General features: G+C 35.8%; 1 protein-coding gene across 9 annotated transcripts in view; it reads left to right on the top strand.

Moving 5' to 3' along the window:
- LOC132626339 (uncharacterized) overlaps window positions 1-7997 on the top strand; it is a 14291-nt gene extending 6294 nt beyond the window's left edge. For 3 of the 9 annotated variants that reach the window (XM_060341180.1, XM_060341177.1, XM_060341179.1), the window contains exons 4-7: window positions 1499-1607; window positions 3673-4208; window positions 5309-5428; window positions 5514-5920. In XM_060341180.1, coding sequence (XP_060197163.1) covers window positions 3673-4208; window positions 5309-5428; window positions 5514-5553 — 696 coding nt within the window. In that variant the 5' untranslated portion in view covers window positions 1499-1607 and the 3' untranslated portion in view covers window positions 5554-5920. Of the gene's footprint in view, window positions 1-1498; window positions 1608-2467; window positions 2533-3672; window positions 4209-5308; window positions 5429-5513; window positions 5995-6885 lie in introns of those variants that run through there. The other 6 variants (XR_009577240.1, XR_009577242.1, XR_009577239.1 and 3 more) reach the window with 6 other exon arrangements.
- The last annotated feature ends 3472 nt before the right edge of the window (window positions 7998-11469 follow it).

The raw sequence follows: 11469 nt of genomic DNA, 5'->3' as shown, positions 1-11469 counted from the left end.
TAAATTTGTCCCTTTTTAATGCATTTACCCCGAGGAACCTGGAGTTTTTGATGCATACAAGTATTTTTATTGGAACGTTGATATATAACTAATGGAATGCTTATCCACACAAGTAATGGAGAACATACGAAAGCTTTGGAATATTATTTTCTTAGCCTTTGTTTGGCGCTGTAAGTTTTCGATGAGATCCTTAATAATATCCTAGAAAATTCATGATTTATTCGAGAAAAAATTCTAAAATAAATAAAATCAGATAAGCTTTACCGTTTGAAACCTCGATTCAAACATTGAAATTCTTGGATAGTCACGAGAAATCTAATTCTTCTTCTGATGATCGATTCAACCTCTGATCAAAAAGAAGGCCCGACTCCAAGTTGTTCAAGAATAGTGGCGTTGAGTTTCTCGACCCTTTGACTTAGGATTAGTCAGTTCTATTTCTCGATGGGGCGGGGAAGGGATATAACTCAGCTGATGATATCTTTAATAGGTGGTTGATCTGATAAGATGTTTGCAATTACTTTTATCCTAAGGATTTTGGTTGTCACTATTTTGTATTGGAGATATTGGTTTCATAATAATAATTAGACGTCAAGATACAAAATAAGCTTCTATTACTCTCTAGGGATGTTTGTTATATTTGAGGTGAATTCAGTTTGTGTTATTAAAATGTGTTTTTTGAATGTGTATATGGTTGTTTTCTTCCCAAACCTCACTAGCAGCCCTGCAGTTTTTGCCAAAATGCAGACTGCATATTTGATTCTTTTGTACAACTGCATAACTTGCTTGTATGATGTTTAGAACTGCTCCTATTCTCATTAGTTCTAGAACTGCTCCTATTCTCAATTTTAGGCCCCTCAGTAGTTGCTATTGCTACTGATAAGTTGCCTTGAGTCTTTGACATTACCGGTTGCTGTTTCTGTGAATTGGATTTAAGATCATGTTGCACATTTACACTAGTTGCTGCTACTGTTTCTCCAGCAGGCTGATACTTGTGTATAGGGTGCATGTTAACACTAGAAATGGGAGTAATGTGCTGCTTATCCACAGGCAATGCAACCTGCAGATTACCTTTTCCAGTAGCGCTTTTGCTTTCCTTTTGTTTATTAGCCTTAGTGTTTGGTGTTACCTCATCTGATTTCTTGCTACTGTTTTTATCAGCAGTAACTGCAGCAGGTTCATTATGAGCCTTTGATTAGAAGCATTTGCATGCTTCTTTGCATTACTCATGCTTTTCTGTATTACAACTGGTTTACTCAGCTGATGCTTTTCAACTTGCTGGTGTTTGTAAACTATTTTCCCTGAAGACTTCTTTTCTCCATACCCTTATCCACCTCTTCACTGATTTCCTGTATGTTACCAGATGAAACTTGCATATCATTAGTGCCAGTTTCACCAACAATATGCACCAGTTCCTGAATTCCTCCAACTATACCAATTCCTTCTTGACCTTGTACTATATTTCCAGTTTTTTGCTGCTAAAATTGCTACATTTCTACAGTATTAATAGGATCAGACACCAGTTGCAACTGCTGTCCTGCATTGCCTTTTTGCTGCTGCTGTGTTCCTGATTTTCGTTGTTGAGAGTACTGTGTAGATTCCTCATCCAGGTCATTCTTACTACTCCTATCTACTGCTACTTGCAATTTCCCAGTATTTGCTTGTGAATTAGCATCTGTTTTTGCTGGCAGCTTATCCCCATCAATAATCTTTTTATTTCTATCATCATCTGCTACAACTGCTTGCTGATTTCCTGCATTTGTCTGCCCTTGTACAATTGGAAGTTGCTTGTTTGTATTGCTGTTAGGCTCATTTTGCATAATCCCTGCAGCAACCTTACTCTTTTGTTGTTGTGTCCTAAGATGATTTGGATTCTGTTTTCCACTTGATTGCCACTTTCATTTTTTTTTTAAAATAAAGTCCACTAGGCTTTTGGCCTAGGGCTGATTTTATTTATTTTTCTCAAAACAAAGCAAATAAAATGCAAAAATTAAACTAGTGACCAATTTAAGCCTTAAATGACTACTTAAATTGATGCTACAAATTGTTAATAACCAACTAAGTAGAAATCTGAAATTATAACTAATGATAAACACCAATTGTTGATCATGAAGTAACCAAGAAACTGGTTTAGATAAATGACATATGTGCATTTAATCAAGCAGTACCAAGTAGAATTCTTGTTAATAGCAATTGCACCTCTGCGTCTTCTGAAATAATGATCCTCAAACTTGTGACCTTTTGCCTTGTGAGTTCCCTTGTATAGTCCATCTGCTGCTGCACCTAATCTCTGTCACACCTGCAAGCACTTAAAAACCAGCAACCAAAGTCTTTCCCTTTTCTTTCCCAAAGCTGATTCTCATATTTTTTTTGTAGAGTTGAGAACAGTTTGTAACACATCATTTCCAATAGTAAGATCAGTGATACAAGCAACTTTCCATTTTCCATCCCATCTGTTGTTTGTGTGCAGACCAGATCCCTCACTCTTGTTGTCAAAGTATTGAAAGGTCGTGGCTATATCACGACAATCAAGATGTAAGTTGTGTATATCTAATCCATTCTTCCATTAGTTTATTCTGCCCTTAGCAACCCCATTCCATATGTGATGATAAATTTTAATAAAAAATAAACCATTCCAGAAAAATAAAAGATTACAGTATAAGGAAAAAATATTGAGGTGCAAGTGGTCAAATTGCTGTGGTTTGCATCCTTTTTTTCTGGGGCAGTGTCAATATAATAACTTTTAATTTCGCTACACAAACTTCATAAGAAAGGATTCTTTGTAATTCTTCTAGCATAAGTGCAAAGGACATGCAGATAAACCAAAAAGATGGCTTGCTTGCTAAGAGTAGCTGTGTTATATAACACCCCACTTTATTTTTAGCCCAAAAGAAACTGATACTCTTACTACCTATCTTTCTTTATCACTTGCTGATCTATGAAGCTTAACAGCTGAATATCTCAGCATGGGCACTGATTCATTAGACTTGAGAACCTGTATGAAAAGCTATGCACCATGTCTATATTTAACCAATCAGTGGTGGAAACTTGAGAGTCCCATGCTTACAAGTGATGTAGCAGAATTTGTCAGCAATGCGATCCTTTCCATTGGAGAAACAACTACTGCAGAAATTACCAAGCAAAATTCTAATGTCCCCATCCTTTCTTTCAATCGGCAGTAGGTTAGCCACACATTTTAGCTATAGCAATCAGTTGCTAAATTATGTTTGGTTACTTTCAATGACATTTACTCTATGTGAATTGTTAAATATCTGAGTTTTTAACGCACAGTTTTCTGTATCTGCTTGCCTTGACATATGATTTGTGGATGAGGATAATGAGAGGGATTCACATCTCTTTTAGATGTATTGCTTAAAATTTCGCACATTACTTTTACTGCATCTTGGTTACCCAACATAACTAGTTTTAAAGTTTTCCTAAAGTAACAATCTATTGAAAATGCAGGTCAAGAATATCTGTAACATTGCCAAGCACTGCTCCACTTTGTAAATTCTAATAGAATTATTATTAAACTTGTAACTGCTCTGTTGTCAAATAATCTGTATTACGTAGTTCATTGATTTTAGTTAAATAGGTGAATTATTTAAACAAATTTTGAAGCAATCCCTTTTCTATTTATTTATATTTGCGATACTTACATATATTATTGTATAGATGGCAGGTGAAAAGAGGGGTAAGAAAACAAAGAAGGCTAAGGAGATGGGGGTTCCCCAGAGACCACCAGAAAACCTTGCGATTAAAGATAGAAGCCCGTCGCCATGTCTCCCACCACGCGGCACTCCATTGCTTCATGATCCCCTCATGAATGGCATTGCATATAGTCTTCCACCTCCACACAGCTTTGGTACGCCCTATATGGCTCCACACCAGGGCTTTACTGAGGTGCCTCTCCAGAGCCCCTCAATGATGTCCACACCAGGTTATGCTACCCCACAGGGTTTCACTCGGTATACTCCCGGATCTCAGGGGGCTGTGTCTAGTGGTACTTCGACGGCCACTCCCAGCCCGACTGCATCACATCACTCTTCATCATCTACTGAACAGTATGACATTACAGGTCCTGACCTTCGAGAAAGTAGTTCTGTGCCTCACACTCCTACTGCGAATGACTCACTTGAAGGTGTAAGTGCTCCACAGCTTGAATCTTATGACTCATCATGGCGACTCATCATTGAGCCTACGGGATACGGGTATTTTTTTTTTCTTCATATTTTTAGTTTTTTCATAAAGTCCACTAGGCATGATGCCTAGGGCTGATTTTCATATATTTTCTTCAAAGCAAAACAAATAAAGAAGCTTTACTAATGTAGCCAAAATGGCTAATAAAAATGCACGAAATAAACTAATGACGAAGTTAAGACATATATGATGTCCTGAACTTTGGATTACTAGCCTGAAGGTGTGGAGATCATAGATTTGTTGTATAACTTGCATGCTGCATCTCTTAATGTATAGTTGAACTTGCATGAATGTAAGCACAATTGAAAACTAGCTATAAATTGACCCATAGCATTGAATTCCTGGACCAACTTGGCATCTGACTTTAACCTCATCTGCACCAGTTTCCAATAGTTCACTGATGCAAATCTTGGTTTTAAGTTAGTGCATATTATTCCCATATCATTTACTGTGGTTTTAGGGTCAATGAGATAGTAAATATCATCAAATTTGAACCAAATTTGTACCAGATCTTGTCCTAGATGTAAAGGATCAGTGGTACAAACAGTAGGAAGCATTTCTGAACTTCTGATCTCTACGGCATATGCCCTTTCCATCCAGCATATATAAAACTGCACTTTCATTTCCAGTGCGAGTTAATATATGTTCTTGCTGCTGCACACATTGAGAGTTAGTCAATAAGTAGATCCTGCATAAACTCTTTAAGTTCTTCTAAAAATAGTAGCAACAAGAATGCAGCCTTTGAAAACCTACTAATCACAATACTAGATATTGCATTTCCTAAGTAAATAGGATCCATGTTATCTAGTAAGTTATCAGTTTTGAAACATTTTTTTACCACATCATATTCTACATTACTAGAATCAGTGACACCTACAAAAAACAAACCTTTGTTAGTATAAAAATATACCACCATACTCTCCTCCAAAAGGATTTGAGTATGATGATAAGAAATCCTCCACTACCAACCATCAGTCCTCCTCTTTATCACACCAGTAGCCAAGAGTAACCAAATCTACCTTCCAAATTTAACCCAACTATTGCGAGTTTTTTGTTTGTTTGTTTATGTTTTTGTTTATTCTCTAAGTGTTTAATTTTATATTTTTGATAGTTGGTTATCGGACAAAGCTTCAAGTCTCCTTACAGATGAGATACAAAAACTATTTAAAGACTCACCTACTTGGGGCCAGATGTCACCAAATCACCAAGAAAAATCTATTATGCGTTTAAGGTATATGCATTTATTATTTTTATTTAAACAATCCACTTATATTGATTGATTCCTTATTAATAAACTCATTTACTTTTCATTTTAGGAAAAATATGTCTGGCGCGGGGAACATGAGAAGCAGCTAACTAAAAATTTCAAGAAGAAAGTTCAGCCCTTACTATGTGACATGTTAGGAAGGGTTCGTCAATCTCACAAGAAGCCTAAGTGGATCCTTCCTGAAAACTATAACAAGCTACTTCATTACTGGGCAACTAATAAAGATTCTTACAACTGAGTGACATAGGAAAGAAGGATAGAAATTCGACAAAGGGTGGCTCCCTACACACTAGTGGGGCTATGAGTCAAGAGGCTGTGAGCAGGAAGCTGGCAAGTCTACATTAACTCTACTTGAAGGATTGTGAATTTACTTTATTTTCTTTATGTCTTATCAATTTATTCTTTTGCAAGAACTAAAATGGGGAACGCCAGTGCCTCAAGATGAGGCGTTCAAGATCACCCACGTGAAGAAGAAGGCAAACGCTAATGATCCAGATCACTGGTGTGAGGAACGGGCTAAGCAGACCTACGTAAGCTTCTTTTTATTTTTCATATTTTGTTTGTTAGATTACGAAACAGTGATCCGACTCCTATCTCATTTTTATGCTTGATCTTTATTTTTGGTTTTATAAGATTCAAATTATAGTGATGTTTCAATATTAGATCCACTGAAGCAAATTATGATACATGTATTACGCACTGCAAATCGATGGTATACCTTATGGAAATGTGATAACTATTTCACGGATAAATTATGAAACTTCAATGGCAATTGGGGGAGAAGTTGTTGAAAGAACTCTCAGGTGAATGTGATAGGTTGAAGTCATTATAATAGAGTTCCTTTGTCTCCACTCCATTTTAAGTCCTGAAGAGCATTTTAAGTGCTTGTTAGTAAGTAAAGATATCCACCTAAAATACAGACTCTGGAATACGTTAGATGGAAAGAGGAAATCCTAAAAAAATAAAAGTCATATTTTTCCTTTTTGAGTTAGATTTGTGATTGGCACATCAGAGTATCAATTAGTCCATTTAGTGCATAGTGCTTTTTTGATCAACACACCTAAATGGAAGAAATTGAGTTCAAAGGAACTGGAATAAATGATTGCAATTCATGCAAGATTGTTCATATACCTCTTATCTCTCACTGCCCTCTTTCATCTCAATGGAACCAACTTATAATAGAGAAGATGTCAACTGAGTTGCTTCTTGAAATAACTTTGTGGCTTCAAACATGTAACTTTTGATGTGCAGCAAGTATACTCTAACGATTTGAAGAATATGTTTTTTTAGGTGATAAGCTATACTTTCACCCCGTAGCAATTTATGTACTTTTGAGTTCTACACTTGCAGGTAATAAGAAGTGCATTGTTCTTGCTGAAAAGTACTTCAACCTGCTACTGATTTTGTACTTTAAGTTCTAGACTTGTAGGTTTGTATTAAGTCCATAACACAACAGAGTGTTTCTGCATTTTTAGCCGTTTCATTTAGTTTTTAAATTACTTAAAGTCCAAAGTTAATCTGGACCTGGGGTGCAAAGATGAATTTCGTGATAATATGGAGTCCAATGTAGATTTCCAAATAAAAGACGAAGCACAAAGGTTGGCTTTCCCTGAATGCAAGTTGATATTGAAGGAAAGTCGGAAATTGTTAGTAGTATTGATTTGCTTTCCTTTTAGTAGTATTGATTTCAACCATGTTTTAGTTGAATTGTTAGTAGTATTGATTTGAACCATGTTCTATTTTGGTTGTTTACTAAATGTTTGATAGTTTTTTCTGTTGAATTCGAGATTTAAGTTGGTTGCTAATGTTACCTTTTTATTTCACAATCAATATCAGCATTCAAAGGTGGAGTTTCTTCATACTCATCCACCCAACACATAGCTGACAGAAGAACAAATGGAGGAAAGGTGGCTTGGGAGTGTTGGTGGTCCCACTAGGTTTGGCACAACATACGGAATGCCACATCGTGCATTTCGTCAATACAGGTCGCCCCTGGAAAGCCTACATTCTTCCAATACCGAGTCGTTCGATAGAGTGAGTGCTATGGCCATGGAGCAAAAGATTGCTGAGCTATCTAGCCAGCTACAGGCCTTGGAGGAAAGGGAGAGGCGGAGGGAAGTGCAGTTTGACGGTATGAGGGCCCAATTAGACGCATTACTTGCTTCGAGGGGGATTCCCTCGTGTCCTAATGATGCTCGTAACCCCCATACTCAATCTAGTGGTGGGGATGATGATGGGACTCACGTGTCAAACACATAAAGGCATGTTTGAATGTTAATGTTGTGGTGGATTTGTGGATTGTGTAAGTGTTTTGTGGATGTTTGCGAGGGGTGAAGTAGTCTAATGTTGTAGACTAACTTAGTGTAGACTAGTTTAATGTTTTGTGGATGTTTACAAATGTTGAAGTAATTTAATGTTGTTTTGACGTTTGCGAAGGTTGAAGTAGCTTAATGTCTCTTGTGAATGTTTGATTGACGTTTTTATTCAACTTTGAAGTAGTTTTGAGTTGAATTTGATGTATTGGTGGTTGTAATATATGTGTTGTAATAGTAGCTTAATGTTTTATGCATTTATAGTCGTTTGGTGTATTGTTGGCAGCTATTTGAGCTGGTTTTAGTTGAAAGTAAAATTATTTTCATCTTGAGAGGGGGCCAGCTGGAATAACAGCTAGGTGCTACCATTTGTTTTTGCAGAATACTGACCTCATGAGGTCGGTTTTGGGCAAAATTTACCCAGAAACTGCTAATTACCGACGTCATGAGGTCGGTTTTCTGCAAAATTTTCCCAGAAATTGCAAATGACTGACCTCATGAGGTCGGGTTTCGACAAATATTTTGTAGATTTGAGAAATACCAATCTCATGACGACAGAAATCTAAATATATATTATATATTCATATAACTTACCAACCTCCTAAACTAATATCATTATATTATTAATATAATTTACCGATCTAATGAGGTCGATACTTTATATAATTAATATCCCACTAAAAAATTATTACCGACCTCATGAGGTAAGTTTTTGCGACCTCATGTGGTTGTTAATATTTCGGACCCACTTTTTTTCGACCTAATTTTGAGGTCCGTTTTTGCCCAAAACCGACCTCATGAGGTCGGAAAATGCCCTTTTTAGGTCGGAAAATCCAGTTTTTTTAGTCGTGAAAACGCCATAGGCTTCTCCAATAGATAAATTGTAGCAAGTTTCCTGCACATAAAATTACAGCTTTAGAAGAAGCAATCATAAACATCGTCAACATACATGCAATAAGATGTAAAGAATAATTTACTATTTTGGTTGGAAACGCCAGAGGTTTCTCCAATAGATAAATTGGAGCAAGATTCCTGCATAAATATTACATCTTTAGAAGAAGCGATCATAAACAACGTCAACACACATGGAATAAGAATGTGAACGATAACTTACTATTTTGGTGGAAAAACACCAGAGGCTTCTCCAATAGATAAATTGGAGCAATATTTCTGCACAAAAATTACGGCTTTAGAAGAAGAAACCATAAACAACATCACAAGTAGGAAGTACAAGTTATATTTTTTGAAATACTTTACCGAGAAAAAACCCGAAAATCCGACTTTTGTTGGTTTGATTTGATTTATAAATTTAAAAACCTGACACAGTTGATTTAGTTTGGTAATAAAAAACCCCGAACCATCCCGACCTACGCATACACCTAGTATTAACTTAAAAGACCAAATGCAATATGGTCAAAATAGTTCACCCTTAACAGAACTAAAGAAAAAACAAATTATTACTAAGGAACGCAATTAGTTCTACGTTCCTTTCTCTCCTCTCTTGAAAGAAAATAATTAATTAATTCTTCAAAACAACAAAACTGAGAAATAATCCCTCATGTTCTGTCCTTTTAGTATTCACAAATTAATCTCTATAAATGCGAAGCTAGCTAGGTATCAAACTCACAGTGAAACGTCTTAGACTCCATGAATCAATCCGCGTCTCAAAAAATAATATCATGCTCCTCATTCGAGGCTTGGCAATCAAAGAAAGTTTGTATGTAATCGGGGTAACTCCGGGGTTTCTCCACTAGCAGCGGTGTTTCGGGGCAGTCGATAGATGATGTCTTTTCCTCGTGGGTGTAAGGCATGGGATTCACGTCTTCAAGGTTTGGTTGAGGGTTGCATATAAAGTTTTTAATGGTAGAAGTAGTATTTTTGTTTGGACCTAATACTAAATGTTATAGGCTGTGCGTCCACCGAATAATGTATGAGGGATCTGATTGAGCATCCCTTCCCTTATGCAGTGCAGTAAGTAAAGAAGGCATGATTTTACCTTGGAAAACTCCTTACTCAAGGGATCAAAAAATACGACCTACCTTAGTAAGATTTCACCTCCACTAACGAGCAACTTCAAGTTACAACTCTATCGTAAGCTAGGAATTAACTCCCATAATCCCTCACCCTTACAATAGCGCTTTTTCAACCTAGGAACTAACCGCCGTTGTCCCTCCACACTTGCAATACTCCAATTGCAAGCACCTCCACCTGACTAACTCTAGCCAAGGACTACTAATACACCTAGACTAACTCTAGCCTAGTGTACCACTCAAAAGCTTGCGGAAACATAGTTCCAGCAAGTACACTTTGAGACTTTTCAAACCACCTACAAATAGCTTCTTAACACAGAAGAGTAGGTTTACAATTTAAGCACAAATGAACAAAGGTTTACAATAACCTAAAGAACATAGACTAAACTCATCTCAGGATCTGGTTCTTCAGCTTGAAAGTAACTTTGTTCTTGAGAGATCTTGAGAACTTGTGTCGGCAGCTTTGCACGATTTAGATTAGGTTTTCAAGTCTACTCAATATGTTGCCATCATGTTGTATATATAGTGGGAGCATGTGGGATGGATAAAGACCACTCATTCATTTTGACCTAAAGCATGGGCCAACTCACATCTCTACTTGTGTGCAGCAAGTGGCTTAGCTTTACAACTGTTCTTTACTGACGGTGCAAGGTGCATAGAGAGCAGATTACAGACTAGGTCTCTATTTGGTTCTAAAACAGTTTGACAATAATTAAAACAAAAATGCACTTGGAACTATCACTAACGTAGATTGTAAAACATATAGAATTCCTATAAACATGAGTTTTTTTTTTTTTTTTTTTTTTTTTAATTTTAGTCTTGGAATGCAAGGTATTATAGTTTAAATGGGAATGAATTTTAAATATTAGGAAAATAGTAAATGACAACTTTGTCTATTGTAGAGTCACTCATGACGGACAAAAATTTCAATCAACATTTCTAAGGCCCTTCGTGCTTTTAATATAGTATATAGATTAAGTCCTACTCCATAAATTGTGCTCAGGATTTGTAATTACTTTTATTTTCACAAGAATTTATACTAACTAGTCTTATCGTACGGGCTTTGCGCGTACCTCATTTGGTGACAAACATTACAGAAAAAAATATTGAACTTAGCTATGAATTTCATTGTTAATCCGTTGCAAAATTGCTCATATCTAAGAATTTTTTTTGATAACTCGTTTCTAATTTGACGCTAAATATATAGAATTAGCGACGAATTTTACTGTTTAACTTTCAGTCCCTAATTCATGTTTATTTAGTAGTGAAATCAGTAATATAAAAGAATATTGAAAGTTTTATTTTATTATAATTGTTGACACGTAATTTTTGCCCTCCAAAAATTCAAATTAACTAGTCAAGCTTCTTGAATCGCAAACAGAGTAAAATAATTATTCAAAAAATAAAAAAAATACTTTCTAAACTGTTTTCGGCGTTATTTTGCTATTTCATTTGGAAAAACACCATAATATATATTACGTATAATTTTAAGTACTAAATATGTCTATTTTATCAATTAGAAAATTAATTTACGAAAAAAAACAAGGGTTTTGATTAAATACGCATTTTAAAGTCATATTTTGCTTTGATTAATCAAGAAGCTTAATTAGTTAATTGAATAGTTAATTCATCTTAACATTATTTCAACTTGGTTTAATTTGTA

Source organism: Lycium barbarum, chromosome 2, assembly GCF_019175385.1.
Source record: "Lycium barbarum isolate Lr01 chromosome 2, ASM1917538v2, whole genome shotgun sequence".
NCBI lineage: Eukaryota > Viridiplantae > Streptophyta > Magnoliopsida > Solanales > Solanaceae > Lycium > Lycium barbarum.
The sequence above is the reverse complement of the archived record's forward strand: the minus strand, read 5'-3'. Positions and strand labels throughout refer to the sequence as shown.